We start from the raw sequence: 23336 nt of genomic DNA, 5'->3' as shown, positions 1-23336 counted from the left end.
AAAGGCGTATGTTTCCTGTGCTTTTTTTGGAACTTCTCAGAAAGTTCCCTGTATTTATCCCTATTTACAAAGAGATTGAAATGCTCCCAAATTTATGTGCATTCAAATACTCCATATCTTTCAAATCTTTTTTCTCCGTTTTCAAAGTCCGAATAGTCAATCCGAACCGTTAGATGCAATCTATATATTAAGATGTGCTTGGAGACCAAATTTTACATTTTTGAAACTTTTTTACTATTTATTAAACCACTTTGAAAATCGCTGATCAATGGTCCAAAAAATGTAAAATCAGCGATTTTCAAAGTGGCTTAATAAATAGTAAAAAAAATTCCAAAAAATATAAAATTTGGTCTCCAAGCACATCTTAATATATAGATCGCATCTAACGGTTCGGATTGACTATTCGGACTTTAAAAATGGAGGAAAATGATTTGAAAGATAGGGTGCATTTGAGTGCACAAAAAATTGGGTGCATTTGAACTCTCCTCATTTACAAAATCATCATCATTAATTCGTATAGTTGTTTTCACGAATTTTTTAATATCCGGTTGAAATTATTTCATTAGTTTTGAATTTATTGCTTCGGATATAGAATATTTCCTTAGCTTATTTATATGCTCCTCTCTCGAACTAGAGAAATACGAAGCTAATTAAATCTTGATTAAAAAGTGGGATTAGAGAGCGGGACAAGCATAAACACAAAATTAATAATGGGCACCTTCCTTGTCGGAATGTTCTAGTCTAGGCAAATTTGACATTTATGTGTTAAATTTAATGAATCATAGGGGATCGAATCTCCTGCCCCCAGAGTCACTGTTAGTGAGCCCCACTCATTCCAAACCTTAAACCCGGCCCCACCCACTCTAAATCTGACCCCACCCCACAGTGACTGAGGGGGCAAGAAAATCCTGCACCCCGGAGGGCAGGTGATCTGCTCCCGAATCATAGAGAAAAGAGATAATGCATTTACTAACAAATTTGGAAATTAAGAGTGGGGCGAGTCTAATCTTGCCCTTGATACTGGTCGTGATATTGACACTACAAATATTTACATTAACACAATATTACCTAAATATTTTAATATACAAACAAATTTACTCTTCATTTTCTTAAAAACTGTATCTCTCTCATTCATTATTATAAGATTTTCTTTCTTTCAGTTTTTGTAGAATACAATAATATTCCTTCTTTCTCGTACATTATATATTGTTTTCTTTCTTTAATAGTTAAATTTGTGAATCAAATAAATATTTCATAATATTTGTTATTTATATTTCATTGTACTGTTAAAATTTTAGATATATTATAAGAATGAAAAGATTTATTATATTGTTGACAATCTATCGATATATATTTATTTTATCGAATTCTACAAATATCTACTTAAAGAAAAAGAAAAAGCTATCTTGACAAAATATTTGTGTTGTATATAAATCTATCTGATAATTGCTGACTAATTGTACATAAATTTTATGAATATTTTTTTTTCAAACCGGATCTTTTTATTATTTTCTGCTGGATATGTCTATTATTATATTTGTTATACATAATAAAACTCATCTGATATAATTAGATAGAAAAATCAAGAAACATATATAAAAGAAAAAAGGGTTTTTCAAAATGCAAGACAGTTGTAATATACTCTTTAGACAAAAATTTCATGCTTTGTGTTGTAATATTTTTTAGATTGGTGTTATAATTCAAAAATTTAACTATGGAACAATTATCTTGTTGTCGGGGGAGGAATATGTATACCATTTTTAAATCACTGTTTTTTTTACTGTTTGGACTATTTTTATTTATAAAAAAACTGTCATGAAAAAAACAATTACTTTGTTGTTGGGGAAGGAATATATGTAATAAACAGTGAAATCTTTTTTAACTTTGTAATATTTTTGAGATTGGTGTTATGAATAAAAATATAATTATTGTTTCTTTTTTTTCTCCTCTATTAAGAAGATAAACAGATTAAGAAAGTGTATTAAAAAGACATATAGCCGTTAAATAGTTGCTAATTAAGGAAGCAAAAAAATAATTGCACACGGAGGGCAATTTTGCCCATCAAATAAAAAAATTTAATTGTATTGTATCAGTAACAAAATTTATAATGTTAATATCAACATCCTCGATATGGATATCAGGATATGCCATGTGGTTAAATGAAGAAATGATGTAAAAAAATGCTAGAAACGAATGAAATGGTATGTATTATTCTTACTAATTATAGGATAAAATAATAACTGTAGTCTTCAAAAGGAGGATGATGATGTATTAGGTGAATTATAGTGAAGAATATTTTAATTAAACGAAAAAAATGAAAATATGAAGGGTTTTTTAGTTTTGATGGAAAAATTAAATACAAAATTTATAAATTTTAACGGCAATAAGAGTAATTCTAAACAAATTTAATAGGCTTTCTAAGCTGGCGGGCCTTTTTGATTTTCTCTCTCTCTTGATTTGAGTTTTTATTTATTTTTAAGAGGTAAGATAAATTGTCAACGATTTATGAGTTGTGTTTTTCGCGTCATAACGGAATGGCTAAAAAACCAGTGCTATATCCATACAGAGCTGTTATAGTGCAAAATAACGTCGATAACGTCATAGCCGAAAACGCTATAGCGTGCTATTTAAAATCTTGATTTTAATAAAGTGCGTTATGTGCATTATTTTTTATGAACTTTTTATACGATTTTAGACTCTTTTTTGCACAAATTTAAGGATTTCTATAAAAAAAAAAACCCTCCTATTCTTTCATCCGAACCGTTCAATTATCTGTGCTATAATTAAAGGAAGCTAATATGAGTACCCGCGCTACAGTATCCGCACCTAAACTGCCATAACTGCAATTCAGATCTGTAACTTTTTTTTTAATATTAATAGTCAAATCTTGAAGTATGTAGTCCAAATAATACAAGTATTTATATCTATATAGTAAACAATGTAAATGATAAATTAATTATTTTTAAATAATCGTATCCGCACTTTTTTTTGAAATTTCTGATGTCATACCCACACCTAAACTGTCATAATTGCTTGTGAGGACCGCAACTATTCCAGATCGGTAATTTTATTTTAAAATATTAATAGTAAAATCTTGAAGTATATAGTTCAAAGAACACAAGTATATATATCTATATAGTAAACAATGTAAATGATCAATTAATTATTTTTAAATAATCGTACTCGCACGTTTTTTTTAAATTTCTGACGTCGTACCTGCACCTAAACTGCCATAATTGCTTGTGGGGATCACAACCAATCCAGATCTATAACTTTTTTTTTAATATTAATAGTTAAATCTTGAAGTATATAGTTCAAAGAACACAAGTATTTATATCTATATAGTAAACAATGTTGTAATTTTTACATAACTGCTTGTGGGGACCTAAACTGTCATAATGTTGTAATTGGATCCCTCCTCTTTTTACATATGAAACTGAGAGTATTAATATCTAAGTATTGAAAGTATTTATATCTATGCACTGAGGTATTTATTTTTATGAGATCAACTATTTTTGTTAGATAAATGTTGACGCGGAATTAGTGCCGAGGCTTTGAAAGGATGCTGCTGGGATTTTAGAATAATAATTAGTTGAGACTATATAATATCTTTTTAGAATAATAATTAGTGAACACAATATAATTAGTGGGAACCATAATACATTATTCCTCTAAATGTAGTTACTGTAGCGCGGATACTGTGCAGGTACTGTAGCGCAGGTACAGAAATGATTATTCATAATTAAATTGTTTAAGCGTGGAACAATTATAAAAAGGAGCAGATTTGATTTAGGCAATAATTGTTTAACTGTGGACCAATTATTTTGTTGCCGTGAATCTAAAGTGATTCAGAACTTAAGAAAATATTTAATGATTAACATTTTTTTTTACTATTACACGGACTTGATTTAGGCGTGAATCAAAGGCTGGAATAGGTTTAATTCTCGTACCTCAGATGCGTCCGAGTTAATGCTTCACGTGATCTAGTTCAATTTATTGGTACGGTTAGTTATGAACCAACTTTATAATCGTTTACGCTCACATTGAATTGCTTATCGGTTTCGAATTCAACCTATTAATTGAGTACTCCAGTAGTCCAGTTCTTCGGCAACGCAACAAATTATTTTCTCTCGCATCTTTACTAAATGTACTTTTAAATATGAATCGCATAGAGTGCAGATTGGTATGTACTACGAATTAATATATTTATTTTTAATATTTTAACAGTTGAGATGTCCATTTAACATGATTTTTATGTGTACTTGTAAATTAAATTTTACATTTTTTAGAAATTTTTTATTATTTTTTAGATAGGTAGAAAATTATTCGTATTTTTCTACTTGTCTAAAAATTAGTGAACAAATTATAAAAGATGTAATTTGCAGATCAAATGATATTCTCTATATTCCAATCTAACTTGTAGCAATTAGTCCGAATAATAGTTCATCATTTTAGAGAACAGAGTAGGTTTGATGGACATTAGACTTACTTTTGAGTCTGATAAGTTTCAAGGCCGTCTAGTCCGCTTTAAAATTTGAGAAAATTTCCATTGTATCCATTCAAACTTTCAAAATAGCCAATATCCTCCGTGAAAACACCATAATATCTAATATCCCAATACAAACTTAACCTTCTTTCTTTTATCCTCATTTTTTTATTAACCCATATATTTAGCTATTCTAAAAATAAAATAGACAAATATACTCCCATCTCTCATCTCTCCTCTTTCCTTCACTATATATGATCTCTCCTCTCTCTAGGGGTGTAAACGGTCGGATAGTGGTCTTACTGTATTCGTATCTGTTATAATTTTTCGGACATGGATACGGATACAGATAGTCTCAAATATGGTTACAGATCGGATATTAAACGTTACGGATACGGATTGGATATCAGACGGATATGGATATTTTTCATAATTAGCTTGTTTGTTACAAAACATCTATTATATTATTAAAATATTAGTCACTAATTATGTCACAGTGTTATAGTGTTCATCAAAATATATATTTATATGCAATTTAATAAATCAATTTAAGAACATATAGCACATTTGTTGTGGTTTAAAAGTGTTAACGGCCGGATACGAATAGTTAAAAGTCTTACTATATCCTTATCCGCTATAATTTTTCAAATACGGATACGAATTAGATAATTTAGATAATTTTTCGAATTTGAATCCGGACAAAATTGAATAATATCTGATCTGTTTACACCCTACCTCTCTCCTTTATCCATGATGCTTTATTTGTGGAGGCAAAATGGAGTTACAAAGTTCAAGGCCTCTCAATCGATTACATTAGCATAATGAACAATACGTAGACGGTAAAGAGATAGTTTCATATCTCTATTTTTATTGAGCATATCACTATTTTTATTTTTAAATCTACTTATACCTTCGAGGCAAATAAATTCTGATAAAAAAAATGACAAATAAAAATTATCTAGAAAAGATAATGTCATATATTGATGCTGCTAGTAAGGTTTTTCTGACAATGTATAAAATTGAATTAGGTGTTGTCCTGTGAGTGGGGCCCACAGCCTTTGGTTGTAACTTGTAAGTTATGCAAGTAATTATTGGTTAGCTATAGGACTTTGGATGCGTGCATTTGTTTTGGAACTAGTTTATGAGTCATGTATAAAAGTACGAATTTTTTCTCCATTACTAGTTGTGAATTTTGTAACTTTGTTCTGCCACCACAAATAAAACACAGTGGGATAAGACGAGAGGAGAGGTCATGTACAGTGAATGAGAGACGAGGGTATATTTGTCTATTTTATTTCTAAAATAATTAAATAAATAGTTAAATAAAATAATGAGAATAGAATAAAGAAAGTTAAATTTGTATGGAGATATTCGATATTATGATACTTTTACAGAAACAGTAGCTATTTTGAAATTTTATATGGGTACATTGAAAATTTTCTCTTAAAATTTATGTACATGAATATTAAAGTAGAGCACATTTCTCGTGTCTCAATTGTACGAGCTTTTAAATTGAATCACATACATACCTCAATTCCCACCTAGTCTAAAACAATTGGCTCTTGGCTCTATGAACGTGGATTTAGATTTGAATGAAGCCTCGAATTCGCTTAAATTATTAGCTTTCGTGTGAATTTGATAATTAATTATCGTAACTCAAAAGCCATTTAATCCATACTTCTTTTTAAGAACAAGTTTTGCAATTGACTTTCAAACCTCTACCTAAAAAAAATATTATTATTATTATTAGCAAAACCAGGTTTTGCAAATTTCACTAGTTTTATTGACCAAAGATATAAATATACAATAATTAATAATATCCACAAAAAATGTTATTAATTTATTATCGTTATCACCGGGAAGTAGCATTTAGAGGTCTAAATGTTGTTGGCATACATCAATCGACGATAATATAATTTTATTCATGCGACTAAATTTATTGGTGCAGTATTGTTCTAAGCAATATAAAATAAAAACAAATTTGATGATGACTTTGCAAAATTAATTTCAAAATTATGCCGACTTTAGCGTGTATCGCGTCAAGATTTATATTCAATTATTTAATATGTGTCGGATCAGGTTTTAAAGGATATATATATTTTCAATTCCGTGATTAATATGTATTAGTAAGTTAAATTGTAATCTTAACTTGTACCTAATCAAATTCAATGTACATAAGTCATTTTCATCTCTAGTTTACTCAAAGAATATTATACTCAATATTTCCGAAATTTTTATTTATACCATATTAAAAATAACAAAAAAATCTTGTTTTATGGGGATTTAGAAAAATATCAGGACTGCCCAATGCCTCTGCGCCCCAAAGAAGAAAAAAATCCTAAACTTAATTACTAAACCTAAATTAAAAATTGAAACAAGAAAAGAAGAAAAAATTTATCCGAGCTCGAAGAGATCGAAAGCGACGCAAAATGGCAATGAAAAAATGAACGAGCGGCCCTTATATATAGCATAGGAGCCGCGAGGACATTGGACGGCTCCTGGACTGGGGCTGCAAAGGCATTGGGCAGTCCTGCTATTTTTCTAAATCCCCAAAAACATGGTTTTTTGGTTTATTTTTTTAATATGATATAAATAAAAATTTCGGTCAATATTCAATACATCGTTGAGTAGTATTTTCCAATTAAAATTTTTTAAGGCAGTTTGAAGAATTCTAGCTTAATATTTACATTGTTTATTCTCGAATTATCTGGACAGAACATTCCCATGATTTTTTTATTCATTGCTTCATAAGATCAAGTATACATAAGAATACTCATCCATAGGAATATTTACAATTTTTAATATATTTTAATATTTAATATATTTGTTTTACATTTTTACAACTCATGGTTTGTATTTCTGTAGTAACAATTGCAAATATCTTAGAATTGTTGATGTAACAGGAACCCATCTGAAAAAAAAAATGTAAATATATGGAATGTCAAATTAGACCAAATATAGGAAAAAAAAACAATTTTTTTTCCCTAAATTGGGACGCCAAACCATGTTCATGCAATAATGTTGAATCATGCATCAGGAAGAAGTTAAAATTCAAACTTTATCAATATGAGAATTAGACCAAACATAAATAATTTTATTTTTATATTTATAAGGAAGATGTTAATTCAAAATTCAAGCATAGATATAAAAAGTCGATATATCATGTTTCTCTGCCAATATACTGTGAGTTCAACTTAGATTAATAACTAAACAAATATAAAATTTGCCAAAATTCAACCATCGTTAGATTTCATATTACACTCAATGGCTAATAAAAAAAAAGTGGCATAATCGGTTACATAGTTTGGCGTTCCAATTTAGGGTTTTTGGTTTTTGATTTTTTCATATATTTGATCTTATCCAGCGTCTCACTTGGATTTTTTTTTAAAATAGAATTAAATTAAATATTTCAATGAAACAAATAAACTGAACTTGATTTTTATGAAAAACAGCTCCACTAATCATGTGCATTGGTGAAAGCAGCCACTATACTTACTGTATGTGCTTACTATGTTTGTCTTTTGCCTCCATCGACCCACAAAATTGGTGATGCTATTTTTCATATAAAAATAAAATTCAGTGCGCAAATCATAATCTTATCTTTTTATTTTTAAAATTCTACTCTATCATTTTTTTTTTAATATTTCTTACGAATAAAAATTTGGGGAATCTCATGTTTTCACAGATCAGGGGTTCCATGATAATACATGATACTTGAGGGGTTGTCCTCTAAAATTCGCCCGTGCAAATGCAATCGTGCATTGTATTCTGAAGTAAGATATCTCCTTTTTTTTTTTTTTTTCCGAGGAAAAAACCCGTAGGTGAAGATATCTCCCCTTTGAAGCGAGTCCATGTGAGTAGCGTGCGTGGAAAGTAGAGGGAGAGGAGAGGGATGGCGAAGAAGAAATGGGCAGCAGAAGCTACGGTCAATTCGCCCATTTCTATGCTTGACGATGGCTGTCTCATGCACATCTTTAGCTTCCTTTCCCCCATCCCAGGTTCATGCTCTTTCCCTCCTTGATTTTTTTTGGGTGTTTGACCGGGTCAAAATTGAAAGATCTTGCCTTTTTTCTTAATTGAATTTTCTTTTTCCGTGCTAGTTGCACTTATTGTAAATTTCCCCTCTCCAGTTTTAGAGGTTCTTATTTGGGCCTTGAAATCAGATTTCGTGCTAAGTTGAATTAGAGGTCAAAAGTAGTTGAATTTACAGCAGGAGCTACTTACCTTTCTCTTTACTAATTGCACATTTCCCCCTTGATAGATAAAATATGGTCAAATTACAACCTTGGTTCTTCTTTCTGTTATAATTTGGATTTAGGGTAGATGGTTCTTCTCTAAATTGCACAGGTGACACTGGATTTAGAACCATGCTCTTTCAGTTTGACCATTTGAAATGGTTGGTACTTCAACTTTCAGTGTTCTACCTGCAGATCGGTATAACACCGCGCTGGTTTGCCACAGGTGGTTGTTTCTCGCATGCCACCCTCGTCTCTGGCTACGCGTAGAGAGGCCAATAAAGACCACCGCTGAGCCTGGAGTCTTTCCTACTCTTGAGGCTGCCATTTCTGCCGCAAGGTTAGTTGTCTTGTTTCTTAATGAACTTATTCAACCAGTTGCTGTAAAAAGTTCTGGTAGGGAATTTGGTGTTTGGATTGAGAGTTGCACAGGAAAAATGAAAAGACAGAGAAACAAAAGCATTTACTTTGGCAATAAATTGGTCCTTATATATACATATGTATGCGTGCGTTCGTGTATGTGTCCATCTATCTATTTTTTCAGTAATTTTTGGTCCTTTTATACATATGTTATGTAATATTATTTTTTTGGAGGAGGGCGAAGTGGTTAGCCGTGTTTGTTAAATCAAACTCTGGCTAGTGGCATGCACGTTTAATGTACTGATAAGAATAAATACTTCATGAAATTTGAAGGGTGTTTGAGGATTTCAATTAATTTGTAGGCCTGGTGACACTATTCTCATTGCTGCTGGTAGCACTCACATTGCATCTAGCATCCAGATTAAAAAGACTCTTTGCCTTGTAAGTCCTCAAACTGAAAAACCTTTCTCTGTGATGAAGTCATTTTTGCTTAAGGAGGTATCCTGGACATAAAAGGAAAGAAGCATTTTAAAAATTTATTCCAAGATTTTGTTCATGCTAAGTGTCAATCCATGCTAGTAGTATGGCATAAAATGATTTTTTGGTTGCTAACATACTAACTCATGTTCTTCATGTAATTAAGCTCTTTTTCCTCTACAAAGACTTTGTGTTTGCTTTGAAAATTCCTGCTAAGATAGCACTGAAATTTCTAGAGATTTTAATGCTAACAGAAGTTTGTGGACTTCAATCTTTTTAGAAAGAAAATAGGCTTTTCTTGAACACTATCTTCAATATCTATTCCCTTTGGTTCAGATCGGTGCAGGTATGAATCCAGATGACACTGTCTTGACTTGTCCCCGAGGCGCTGACAGGTTTGCTGCCATTTATTTTCATCATCTGTTATGATTATTTTGATTGTTTATGGTAGATTTAAAACTAATCTTTTGATAAATAGTGTCTAGTGTTGTTCTCCATTCAGTGAACCACTTCTGTGATAATAAAGTAAATAATCAAACATCTAATTCGTGCCAAAAAAGGAGAGAAAAATAAATAAACTTTAGCTGTTTTAGTTGCTACAGTACTAATTTAGCATCCTGACACACCATTTATGGTGGCACTAAATAATTGTCCATGGTAATTTTAATCAGTGCACTGGAGTTCCTCTCCACTTGCAAAATTGCAAATTTAACAATAAGAGCAGAGCTGGGTTGCTGTCTTCTTCACCGGGGTGGCCGACTCACTATTGAAGGGTGTGTTCTTCAATGTGAAGATAACCCATTGGATTATCTTTCCTGTCCAATAAGGAGCACCGCAACAAATCTAGTGAAGGGACAATTGCATGGTGTAACAGTGGCCAGAACAAGAATAGAAGGTGGAGCTAAGGCGGTATGTACAAGTGGCGCCTTGGTGCTCCAACATGTGCGTGCTATTTATTCACGCACCTCTGTCTTCTTCTGGTTTGAAGTAGGGGAGAAGTGAAGAAAAAAATTGGTGATAATTTTCTGTATAGGTTTATGTATGGCTTCAAAGAATTAAGATGCAGGGGCTCATTTAAAAAAAAAATTGGGGAAAGGTGAGCGGGAAACAATGTTGCTATCTAGGCTCGGCTCCTCTCAGTTAGTCTTGAATTCATAGGATTGCCCTGAGTGGACCTGAGCTGCTTTTCATTTCCATCCAGATATTTCCTAATAAAATTGTTGACCAGCTTGCCCAAATTTAGAATTTCATTTACAGGGGTAAAATGGAACTTTCTTTTCTGCAATGCATGGGACCAAACCAATGAATTTGGTACCAACTTCCAGAGGAGCTGAACCCTACAGGCCTACACTACTTTGGTGGGTGTATGGCATATGGCATAGTTTGATTTGTGTTGTTTCGCTAGTCTTTATGTATTGTTGATAATTATGTCAGGAAACAGATTTGGAGGATTGGAAAATAGTACAGAGTTATGTTAGTTTGGGGTAAATATTTTAACAGACGAGTTTTGGCTTCATACGGCGCATTAACTGTAGAATCAAAACTGCACTGCATATGGTTAGTGCTCTGCACGAAGCGAAAACTACTCTGTTAGAATCTTTACCCATAATTCGGCCTGCTACTTTCGGCCACAAACTGTTATTTTGTTTTTAGTCGTAGGTGACGATTCACGTAGGTAGAGCCAGTGGTGGATTTAGCATGGGCCGGGGTGTTAAATTTTTTGAAATTTTTATCATACTTATTTAGAGTTTAATTGGTCTTTCTTTTTTAACATGTATTCGTCTCAAAAAGAGATTAATATTATTGTGGTCTAGTGTTACTTCCTTAATTTAATCTGAACAATAAAAAAAATACTAAAAAGAAATAATATTGCAAAATTTGAGCGCACCTATCTGCATAATTTAACAAATGAATTAATATTATTTGGTCTGATACTTAGTCGGAATCATCTAATCTGCGTCAAAATCGGAATCATCTGATCTGCGTCAAAATTTCTAGCGCGCTTGTTTAAAGTGAAATTCTCATTGTTCACATTTCTGAAAGTGGGGTCTTGATCATATTGATTATTGAATTTAGAAAAACACTGATTTTAAAAAATTCTAAAAAAAGAATAAAAAAGTTCCAAAATATATAAAATTTGGTATCCAAGTATATTTCAATATAAAGAACATATTGAGAAGTTTAGATTGACTATTTGAACTTTAAAACTAGATATATGAGCGCAAATTAAAACTGTATCATCGCAAATGCAAAACAAACAAACAAGTCTTCCTAATACTGATATACTACGCATGAAACACGTCGGTGCTGTTTGGCTGGGAGGATTAAGGGGTTGAGGATTAACACCTTAAGCTATTCTAAGGAGCTAGTGTTCGGCAATTGAAAGATTAAGATTGAAAAAGGATTATGCACAAAGAAAATATATTTTATTATGTAACAAGGGTAAAAGACCAATATATCCTTATTTAATTGTTATGTAATAAAAATATAAATTGATGACGTTTATTATTTCATTGTTTTTTCACAATATATTTCGTTCACAAATTTAAAGTCAAATTAATTTAAAAAGGAAAAGAAACATGAATTTAAACAAAAATGAAATTCGGTGAAAAAAAAAATCAAAATATTGTCAACATTTGCTTCCATGTATTCAGATATCAACCAAAAGTAAAAAAAAAAAATTAGACAAAGTTCAAAATTGTAAATCTTGGCTCATCAGAGAATTCTCCTTGGCTTCATACTCTCCATTAATGTCTTTCTTCTCTCACCCTCCCCACTACCACCACCAATCCTTGCCCCTTGATGGCCCCTTGCAACCTTTTCTTTTTCTCTTCTCTTTCGTCACTATATCCATGGGTAGCAGCACCTTTCCTCTTTCAATCACCGGCGAGTCCGCTACGGAGGCCACAAAAACACCGAAGAGTTTGGTGCTACTCTTCAATACTGAATGAGGAAACAAAATACGCTACTCTTCAAGATAGGTAGAGTTTCTCGGCACGAACGCCCCTGTGGTATAGTTCGTTGCTGCAATCACCGACGAGTCCGCTACGGAGGCCACAAAAACTGGGTAAATGGGATCTCGATAGATAGAGCATCTCGAGACGAACTCATCCGTAGCATCGGATGAACGAGTTTTCCATTACAATCGCCGACGAGTCAGCTACGGTGGCCAGGGAGAAAATGTAAAGAGGCTTAAGGAACTTCTAGGAAACTGTTCCAAAAGAGAGAAGAAATGATAGAAAATAATTAAATAATGAAAAATGGCTTAAGTAGCACCTCATCTGAGGGTAAAATCGTAAAACAAAATACCTTTTTGAGCTCTAAGGAGATCCTAAGGAGGGCTGATTCTTAAGGAAGGGGAGAGGGTTCCTTAAGATTTGACACTAAGGAGGGATGCTTAATCTTCTATAAGGAAGAGCTGTTCGTTAAGATTAAGGTGGATTAAGAAGCTAAGGAGCTCTAAGGAGCCCAGCCGAACAGCCCCGTCGTGCTTTGAGTGCATTATATAATACAATAGAATATAGAAATAAAATAATCAAATGATTGAATCTTGTCAAGTTGTGTGATAATTTATCGACATATATATTGCCATACGAGAGATTGATTGTTAAAATATAAAAAATGATTGACGGATTACTCTAAACTTTAAATCAGTTAAGTGATCATAAACATGTATTATGCGACACATCAGTGACATCACCCGCACATCTTTATCTTTCATTATGTGTGATTTATCTGATGACGACAACACGTACTGCTATTTGTTGTCGGTGACTGATCTGATAATAACATGTCGTCATGAGAAATATTGAAACCAAATAGAGTCCGTTAAGAGATGACCCGAGGGGAAAAAAAGAGAGCAAAAGAGAGACTTGACTGAACTCGGTTACTCGTTCTGTGATAATAAGAATGTGGAGCGGACAAAAGAAAAAAGAAGTGAAGGTGAAATAGTTATATAATTTTAATAATTTCTTTCATCGATTTCTCATGTCAAATCTGAACGTAGATGAGGTGACTTCTTTATCTGTGTTTTCGATCTCATTTTTTTTTCGCTTTCTTTAAATTCAGCAACAGTTTTACGTTCAACAATAAAGAGAGGGACATGGTTTGCAATGAGTCACATGTAAAATTATGAATTAGTTCACATGTCATATATATATAAATTTTTTCTCTATTGATATTTTAGAGAGTAATTGGTGTTTCATTTATGTAGTAAAATGAATTAGTAGATATATTCAATAATATTTTGAAAAAAAAATATCAAATAGAAAAGATAAAATTGATCAAAAGATGAAAATCAATTGACGTGTTTTTTTCCTTTTTAAGTTTTAGTGACGATTAAGTATAATTTTATTAATAAAAATATAAAATTATATTCATTATTCATCGTTATACATTCAGAACATTATTCATATCAATTTACATCAACATCTAACAATACAAATAACTAAAATAATAAAATAAACAAATCCTCTTATTTGGTGGTAGACATCGACAACCTTCAACATCGGTTAGCGATTAGGGTTATTGTCGCCAACGTTCCGCTGATTCTCCCAACAATAGTGGAGGAGGGCGAAAAGGTATCGATAGATGAGAAAAATAATGACTATGGCTATTATCGTCAAATCTCTCTTCTTCCGACGAGTAGGCACAGAGATGAAGACAAGGAAGGGTAGGATTTGATGGCAGCTAGAGTTTCTTAAAGATAAGGCGCGATGAACAAAGGTAGAAGATAAGGGGTGAAGAAGGCAGAGAATATTTTAGTAGCTCAGTAAATTGCTTATATAACTAAATTTTAGTAAATTTTTCATTGTGCAAGTTCATTATACATACAGAGAGTAGAACTAGATCTAGGATGTGATGTGCTCATCAAATATTTCAGTGAGCATAACTCCATAATTTAGCGAACCGCTTAGAACCATAGAAACAACATTTGCGTTTTATTCGCGAATAATTTATGAATAAAACGTTTTTTTGATGTTTCCGCACCGAACAACGATTAATTCGCTTGACCGAATTTTTACCGAATAAATCGCGAATAATTCACGATTTTTACGATTTTTACGAGTTAATCACGTTTTATTCGAAAATATCGTCGTTCCGTACTGATCCTATCTCTGCTTTATTGTAACTGGCGCCATTTGAAAATAATATTTTGTGGTAGCGGACCCCACAAAAAAGCTGGATGTGAAGCTAATTTTTCTCTATTCGCGTAGCAGCAGGGCCCACCACATGGGTGTAGTATGATTTTTGGAAAAAATTGGCAGAGATGTATGAATAATTTGAACTTTTAGTGAGCCACGTGGGTATGGTAGGAAGAAATATTAACATTTTGGTCAATGCCCATACTAATTGTCTATTAATTTGATTTCATTTTCTAATTTTTAAAAAAAAAAATCTGTTTCATTAATATAAATTATAAAATTTAAAAATAATTCTGAATTATTTCCTAATTATACCCGGATTATACCTAAATCATGAATTTTTGTCCCCGCTGAACCGAACCCGAATTATTCATTTGTTACTATGCTTAGAACAATAGGACTTAGGCGTCATACAACTCACCAGACGTTATGTCTATAATTACATACCACAGGGGATCTGGGCTAGTTAGTTTTGTTGTCTGGGAATTACAAGTTTACAAATTACAACCATCCACTTTTTTTGAAAACACGAAGCGCGAGTTTGTTGGTGCTGCAACAGCAGCGCCGCGAATCATTTTTCGCATTTCTTTTTCTTCATACATTTGACTTCTCACTGTATTCATATCACCTAAGGTACATCATGAATCCGATCGTTTGTTTTAGTAAAAACACGGAGCCGAATCGAATCCTCTAAGATATCTCAAATTTTATGTGATTTTTTGGAATATCTCAACCGTTCAAATACTTTCTGCACGAATCTCAATGCTCAAATAATACTGGCCCCCGCGCTATGTCCGAATAGGCACCGGACACGTCGGTCACGCAAAATATGAGATATTCCAGAGGATACGCGCTCGAATTGAATGGAACACCGTGCATTACAGCCGTGAGCCGGTTTGATCCGGATTCTGATCGGACGGTGCGAATTCAAATTGAAATGGTGAAGTAATTCAGAGATTCAGACTCGCACTTTTACATCACTCCCAAACCGAGGAAACGAGCATTTAACAAATCCCTCATTTATTTCTGATAACAAAAGGACGAAAAACAGAGAGAGACTGAGAGAGAGAGAGAGAGAGAGAGAGAACCAGGCTTTAATTCGAATTCTCTCTCTCATTATTATATTCTCTTCCTTGCCGCTCCCACAGCAAAACCCACCGCGTTTTTTGGCTGCTTCTCCCCTATTCTCCGGCTCCTCTGTGAGAGGTAACGTGAAACAATTAATTAACTTCTTCTTCTTTAATTTTCAGATTTTTCGGAACTTTTTTCTCTGTTCTCTTCCTCTCCTCCTTAGATCGAAGGAATGGGGGTTCCGTCTTTCGAATCAAGTTGCCAAGTAGTAACTAGTTTGGTTGCCTCAAATGTTTGAATCTATTCGACCATCTTTTGCGAATTCTCAAGCTTTAAATTTAGCAAGGCTTTTATTATCCTGTTGGGAATGTGGGTATAAGGTGTCTTCTTCGTCTTCTCCTTTTTTTTAATTTTTTTTTTATTTTCTGCTTTTAACTGCTGGTCATGACTAGCTTGAAGCTCCCATGCGACTGTGCCCATTTTATTTGTGTTGCAAAACATCTGAGTAAATGCAAGTAATTTTTTATATTTTCCCTTAGCGTTAAAGAAAGCCCCTTCTAAATTTTTTACTACTTTTTATTGGCGATTTTGATAGGTGATCGTGTGAGATCATCCCTCTCCATTGTAAAACCTTACTAAAAGATGATTCCTCTCCTTTTTGTTTATACTGGATATGTACTATTGTAAAATATTAAAAGCCAAACCACGCTACTGAATTGGAGCATGTGCGCAGCTACGTACTTAATCCTCTGCAAAAAATAATAAAACTATATGGTCTTTTGCTTCATATCTTGCATTTTGGTCTGTCTGTTTGAACTGTCAGTATCAGCCTTGGTAGAAATTTTAATTTATAGATCGTTTGGCTGTCCAAACACTGTTAACAGTAAACTATTTATTATACTGACAAAATGTGTACATTTTTCAATGCTTGGTAGTCTAATATGGAGAGAACTTTGCATAATATGATTTCAATCATGCTTTAATCCATCAGTAATAAATCCAATTTTGTTTGAAAAATAATACAACAACAATATCTTATAAGAGTTTGTCAAGCAATTCCAGTTTTTTTGCATTAACATTATGTTTATTAAACAGGATCTTTATGCCACCATCATGTCAACTGCCACTTTTCTTGATGAAATGCGATGCAGTCCAGAGATTATAGACCAGCCTAAAGTTGAAGAGATAATTGATGTCATTGAGCATGTCAGTGAACACATACCACATTCACCAAAACGTAATTTGGTTGTTTCAAGCAGTGTGCGTGATCTCCTGGAGTGCCCTGTGTGCTTGAATGCCATGTATCCTCCTATCCATCAAGTGAGTCTTTTGAGCAACTTGAATTCAAGGATAAAAGAGATCCCATTGGTGGTTTTCATTGTTGTCTGGTCTTACCATGATCCGGATTGTGTACCAAAACCAGAAAGTTTGTATTGGTATTTGGATGTTGTTTATGTATTATACAGGACTTCTTTAATGGGCTTATTACTTGTAGATAGTGTTTGTTATGCAATTATATTATAGCATTCAGCTGAGACTACATAAACATCTGAATCCTTAAACATGCAGTTATATATTACTTAGACCAACCTTAAGGATTTAGATGTTCATGTGATCATCATAAAAGGTTGGTCTCAGTAACACGAAGAATATTTTTAATTAGTATTACAGTCCCCAAATATTGTAGCAGTTAGGTCTGGTACATGTGTATAACATTACCGACCAATATGGCCATTCAATCCTCCAACATTTATGGCGTCTCAGTTTTTATTTTTCCTCTTGAATAAAAGATTAAAATTTTTAGATTATTAATCTGATAGTAGATTTATTTTAGTCACAGCACTAAATGGTTTCAATTCCAGTTTAAAATGTATTGGTTTGCTGGAAAACACTTCCCACAATACTAGTAATTTTCATTTCCAGCACTAAATGGTTTCCATAACATGCAGTGTTCTAATGGCCACACACTCTGCTCTGGTTGCAAACCAAGAGTTCACAACCGGTGTCCCACATGTCGGCATGAACTAGGCAACATAAGATGCCTAGCACTAGAGAAAATAGCTGCTTCTCTTGAACTTCCATGCAAGTACCAAAGCTTTGGATGTTTAGGCATATACCCCTATTTTTGCAAGCTGAAGCATGAGTCGCAGTGCCAGTACAGGCCGTACAGCTGTCCTTATGCTGGGTCAGAGTGTACTGTTATGGGTGACATTCCTTACTTGGTGACTCATTTGAAGGATGATCATAAAGTCGACATGCACAGCGGTAGTACTTTTAATCACCGCTATGTTAAGTCAAATCCTCATGAAGTCGAGAATGCAACATGGATGCTCACGGTATTAATTTCTTAAAGTTGTGACCTAACATTATTCTCATTGCTTCTGCTTATAGGGAATTTACATCTCTTTATAAATTGAAGTACTGAATTTCTTTTAGGCAAGTTGGATTCAATTAATTACACCTAAAAATGTCACATATTTCCAATTCTTACCTACTAACAGATGTGTATTTTGTATAATTTTGACATTTAACCTACTTTGAGAGCCCCTTTTGTGTTAGCCATATTGGGAGCAATGAACAAAGACAAAGGCATACGGTTGTAGATGTTCAATTTCAACTTTATATATAATTTGCTTATTATTGAACAGAAATAGATTTTGAAAAGGTCTGGGGAAATTTACTTGTATTTACATATTTCTTTTCCTGATCTTGTTATTTTCTCATCATTCAAAAATGTTGAGTTTACAAATTTTAGATCTTTGGCTCAATTTACCAAAAAAAGAAAAGAAAAGAAAAAATTCATGGGTGTTTTCTTGCTCTGTCATGAAAGGTTAAAACAAATGCATAAGTTTTAGACTTTTAGTTCAAACAAAGTGCATATATGGCTGAGAAACCAAAGGTAAGTAGTAAATCCATAAAGGTATACACTAAAACTAACACAAAAACACTAGCTTTCTAAAACCCAGATTTTACAGACATCACTAAAACTTTATGCCTGCTTTTACAGGTTTTTAGTTGCTTTGGTGAGTATTTCTGTCTCCATTTTGAGGCATTCCAGCTTGGCAATGCTCCTGTTTACATAGCATTTCTAAGGTTCATGGGAGATGATGTGGAGGCAAAGAACTACAGCTACAGCCTTGAGGTGGGAGGTAACGGCCGCAAGATGATCTGGCAGGGGGTACCCCGCAGCATCAGAGATAGCCACCGCAAGGTGCGGGACAGTTTTGATGGCCTGATTATTCAGCGAAGCATGGCTCTCTTTTTTTCTGGTGGGGACCGCAAGGAGCTCAAATTGCGGGTCACAGGTAGAATCTGGAAGGAGCAGTGAGCATAGAGTTCAGGAAAAACTGTATGGTTCTCTGTTGGATTTTTGAATCTTTTGTACACAGTACGCATGAGCTTCTGAGGAAAAAAGAAGAAGCCATGTGTAGTTTCAAAGTAGAGTTAACTGTAGTTTAGTTAAATTTAGTTTAAAGTTATAACCAGGTTAATTTTCTGAAACTGAGCTCTAGAATGCCTCTTTTAGCTTTTCACATGGAAATGAAGGGAAAAAAAAATAACATAACTAAGAGAAATTGGTCTGAGATTTATTAAGAAGGGGGGCTATGGTAAAATGCGTATATGGATTGACCCGTACTATGAATCCATATCTCTTAAAAATTTTAAGGTTGAGCACTCGGTCAGTTAAATAAGATCTCCATATACTTGCAAACCAAATATTTTTTTAGAATTTTTTCTATATTTTTAGTTGGTAGAAAACCACTGGTTTTGGATTATCTAGAATTTTTAAATCAAATAATTTTTTATCTATCTAAACAGATAGTAAAAGTTTTAAAAAATATATAAAATTTGATCTACAAGTATATTTTTGTATAAAGATTATGTTGAATAATTCAAATTGAATGAACTATTTGTACAAATAAAAATGAAAATATAAGTTCATAGTGTGGTCGATGGTGTAATATGCATATTACCATAGTCTCACTCATTTATTAAACTAAGGACAAAGGGCTCTGTAAAATTTGAAAGAAAAAAAAGAAAGAAGATTTCTCAAATTAGGAGTAAAATAAATGTTAAGTGAGGGAATTTCAAGAGCACAACTAGGGTGTTTTGAAGTTTACTAAGTTTTTTTGTGAACTAAATTCTTAAATTTATTGAATTGGGTTCAAATGGCGAATCACGAGTGATACGTCTACATGCGAAAATTTTAAATTAATTTTGTATAGAGTCTAGTCAATAGACGTCCAAAAAATGAGCAATTAACTTCATGTTTAATTAATTCGAAACTTTAAATTTTTCACATATAAACGCATTACTCATAAGGTAGAAGGATTTTAACGGATAAAATTCGTTGTTTGAAGCCAATTCAATAGATTTTTAGAATTGAATTCACAACAAATATTGATGAGCTTAGGAAAACTCTAGTTCTACTCGAATTTCAAAACGTCTCTTATTGGGAACAGGTAACATTTATTATATATCGAACGAGTAGCATTTAAAAGTCTGTCTAGTAGGGGTGAAAACGGAGCGGATAATGCTGATACCATATCCGCATCCGTTGGATAATGAGCGGATACGGATACGGATACGGATAGTAAACGGATATCAAAATTTAAAACCAAATCCGCCTTAAACGGATACGGATACGGAACAGATAGTCCACAGATACGGATTCGAATACGGATATAAAACGAATAATGGTCGGATAATTAAGATATATGAACTTCTAAAATACAAATATTAATTAAAAAATTAAATATAAATATTAATGATAACTATACAGTATACGGCCGCATATACAAATTTTTATGCGGGCTAATATATGCGTATTCTTTCATTGGATATGCCACAAAAAAATCTGAACAATGTTTAAATATCTGTTTGAAAGTTGATAAATGTTGGGGGCCCAAAATTCTTTTTAATGGCCCAAATACATGCTTCGTGAAGTAGAATTCAAGCGCAAAATTAATCTATTCCTTAAATACCAAAATAAGCTCATATGAAGGACCCTTGAGACGAGCTATTTATTTTTGAGGTGACGACAAAATTGGAAAACGATAATTGTTCAAATCTTAATTCTAATAAATTAAACTTTTTTTTTATACAGAACACTCGACCGAAGGTCTAAACCTGCACAAATCTCAAATTTCTTCTCCTTTTAAAGATGAGGGCATTGTGAATTTGTGATGAGCGCGCAAGGAATTTTAATCTCGTCCGTTCAAAAAGTGTCAAGATCCGTATACTGATCGAGGTTTGGTGGAAAATTTCTCCTCCCCAAGTTCTGGTAACAAAATCTCTACAATATAATGTGTAGTGAGTGGGATAAAAATGAGAAACGGGTCGATGGTTTCCAATGCAGCATGTCCTGATTCCTGACATTCTAGCATCCAGGCCACACAACGAATCTCTAAGAAAACCGCATGAGACTGCATGAGATGCGCGCACGGTGGTGTCCATGAGTCCGAGTCCCGCCATGTACCTGAGTCACAATTTAAAACTCAATCTAGCGCTTATTGTAACTATAGGGGGTCTGCTTTGAGATTCGTGCCAAGCTAAAAAAATAAATCGGATTTATCACTTGCACATCACGTACCTGGGGATTTGTATCCTCCCAGGTATAACACAATTGCAACGGACGGTCCAGATTTATTCTCAGCTGGTCCTTGCTCGGGATGGCATAAGGGGGCGGTATTATTTGTGCTTTGAGATTCGTATCAAGTTAAAAAGAACAATTTTGAGCTGTTCGATTCAATTGTATTCAGTCCGATAACATGAGGGGGATGTGAATTCAGGTATCTGGGGTGATACGGATTCGGTGTCCACAATGACGAGTGGGCCACCTGGCCCGGTGCAGATGGCACTGGTGCGCCAACTAACATTTTGCTTGGTAAGACGTAAGAGCAAGCTCTCAACAGTGAGAACACTCATCGGTGTGTCATCAAGCACAATAGAAGAAACTTGTGCGGTGCTCACCCAGTACTGAGAGACACCTCATCGCCATGACAAATAACTGAAAGCTTGTACTTCCCTGAGCTGTTGGACGCCATAGTAGCAATCGGTACGTTCCCTGGCAGTTTTAAGCGAGGCCTTGGGAGTGTAAAAGGATAGCGCATAGTACCGAAGAATAGTAACAAGATCGGTTAATTCTTGACAGATTAGTGAGATCAGGTGCACCATTAGCTTTGAAAGCAACGTCCTTTGGTGCATGCAAAGAGTGTAAAACCCTTTGTCCATGGCCGATTCGTAAATCTTTAGCCCGCCTGAAGCCATGATTAGCGAAGCAAAGATCTTGCATCCAGCCTTCTCTAAGAGAGCCGTAAGGTTTGGAGGGGCAGAGGGGCATCCATCAAGCCCAAATTAGGTGATTGGTGCTGAAATCTCAAGCACCGAGAGGTTATACTTATACGGGACTTGCTTCATTGACTTTGCGTACATGGCATCAAATACTAAACCAGGTCTAGCCGAGGCAAAACCAACCCGACCACCTAGCAAGTTTGTGATATTGACAAAGCCGAGGTTGCCCGATCGACGCGTTGCCCGTGGTTTGGTAGAGAGTGGTGCCACGTGTCAGGTTGTGAAGCTTTTGCTGGTCGAAGTAGCGGCTCTGCTCGGAGACAAGAGAAGACATGCAGAGTTGGAGAGAACCAGGCACATCACTGTCTGATTCACGTTGGCTTCTTTACCTCTTTTTTTTTTTTTTGCTTATAAAGTTTGCATTTTTACCATTTCAAGTTTCAATCTTATAATTTTACAATATTATAATCAATTCCAATATAAATTCCAAAATTAATACAAAATTTTATCGGATATCATAGATAATATTACGTATAATAAAAAAAAATCTAATGATTACTTTTTGATTTTATATCCAGTTGGAATTCCGACAACATCGTGTTGATTAGCCTCTATAGAAGCAATGTTTATTCTCACATTTAATATATTGCAATTGAGTGGCTAGTTTCAATTGTTTGATAAATTAGTTCATAGGTCGTGTATATTTAATGTTCATTCAAAATAGAAATGTTTTAATTGACTAGTTCATATAGTTTGTGTATGATTAATTGCTTGCCTAAATAAATAAAAAGTACGAAAACTCTTATTAACTAATTATCAACAAAGCGCACATAAACCAAAATACTGTGAAAAACTAATTAACGATAGAAAATTATTATAGAAAAATCTTATGTTTTGGTTCTTAAAATTTTCAAAAAACAAAGTACATCGGTTCTTCAACTTCCGTCATCAAATTTGTGTTTAAACTTTCTTGAAAAACCAAGTTGATCTAATAATCAATAAAACAAAGATATAAATGTGAAGTAAAACATGGTGTATTGTGAATTATATTTGTGTTAGTATTGGTAAAATCATTAATTAATACTATGATTGCAGTATTTATTAAATAAATTTTATTTTAATATTTGAACTATATTCATATTCCGTATATACGTATCCGATTATTTGAATTACGTCTATATATCTATGTTAAATGATTTTCACTAACATAACAAAAATGCTGCTCAAATTTTATGTCTGATTTTATATACAACCAATTTATTTTATAAA

General features: G+C 33.4%; 2 protein-coding genes and 1 pseudogene across 3 annotated transcripts; 2 read left to right on the top strand and 1 right to left on the bottom strand.

The window, feature by feature from the left end:
• The first annotated feature begins 8297 nt into the window (after positions 1–8297).
• On the top strand, positions 8298–10796 carry SKIP5 (SKP1/ASK-interacting protein 5). Its single transcript, XM_078315475.1, has 5 exons — positions 8298–8484; positions 8917–9061; positions 9444–9522; positions 9895–9953; positions 10230–10796. The coding sequence occupies exons 1-5, from the start codon at positions 8379–8381 to the stop codon at positions 10558–10560; spliced, it is 720 nt and encodes a 239-aa protein (XP_078171601.1). The 5' UTR covers positions 8298–8378; the 3' UTR covers positions 10561–10796.
• Positions 10797–15596: 4800 nt separating this feature from the next.
• On the top strand, positions 15597–19279 carry LOC144565266 (E3 ubiquitin-protein ligase DIS1). Of its 2 annotated transcripts, none has more exons than XM_078314977.1 (4): positions 15597–15908; positions 16869–17093; positions 17723–18109; positions 18781–19273. In XM_078314977.1, exons 2-4 carry the CDS (start codon positions 16887–16889, stop codon positions 19099–19101), a joined length of 915 nt encoding a protein of 304 aa, XP_078171103.1. In that variant the 5' UTR covers positions 15597–15908; positions 16869–16886; the 3' UTR covers positions 19102–19273. The 2 variants fall into 2 exon arrangements, with proteins under 2 accessions (XP_078171103.1, XP_078171102.1); XM_078314976.1 differs by lacking the exon at positions 15597–15908 and adding an exon at positions 16020–16153 and having other exon boundaries at positions 18781–19279.
• Positions 19280–21001: 1722 nt separating this feature from the next.
• Positions 21002–22401, bottom strand: LOC144565553 (fasciclin-like arabinogalactan protein 8; annotated as a pseudogene).
• Positions 22402–23336: the final 935 nt, after the last annotated feature.

This window comes from Carex rostrata, chromosome 14 (assembly GCF_964058835.1).
Source record: "Carex rostrata chromosome 14, lpCarRost1.2, whole genome shotgun sequence".
NCBI lineage: Eukaryota > Viridiplantae > Streptophyta > Magnoliopsida > Poales > Cyperaceae > Carex > Carex rostrata.
Note: the sequence above shows the minus strand (reverse complement) of the source record. Positions and strands in the feature narration are given on the sequence as shown.

What these genes read in the sequence shown, in the direction of transcription:
- SKIP5 (XM_078315475.1), top strand. Translation starts at nt 8,379, where the DNA reads ATGGCGAAGAAGAAATGGGCAGCAGAAGCTACGGTCAATTCGCCCATT. An exon ending in CTTCCTTTCCCCCATCCCAG is followed by an intron (nt 8,485 to 8,916) that starts GTTCATGCTCTT and finishes TTCTACCTGCAG; the next exon opens with ATCGGTATAACACCGCGCTG. An exon ending in GCTGCCATTTCTGCCGCAAG is followed by an intron (nt 9,062 to 9,443) that starts GTTAGTTGTCTT and finishes ATTAATTTGTAG; the next exon opens with GCCTGGTGACACTATTCTCA.
- LOC144565266 (XM_078314976.1), top strand. Translation starts at nt 16,064, where the DNA reads ATGTTTGAATCTATTCGACCATCTTTTGCGAATTCTCAAGCTTTAAAT. An exon ending in GTTGGGAATGTGGGTATAAG is followed by an intron (nt 16,154 to 16,868) that starts GTGTCTTCTTCG and finishes TTTATTAAACAG; the next exon opens with GATCTTTATGCCACCATCAT. An exon ending in TGTATCCTCCTATCCATCAA is followed by an intron (nt 17,094 to 17,722) that starts GTGAGTCTTTTG and finishes CATAACATGCAG; the next exon opens with TGTTCTAATGGCCACACACT.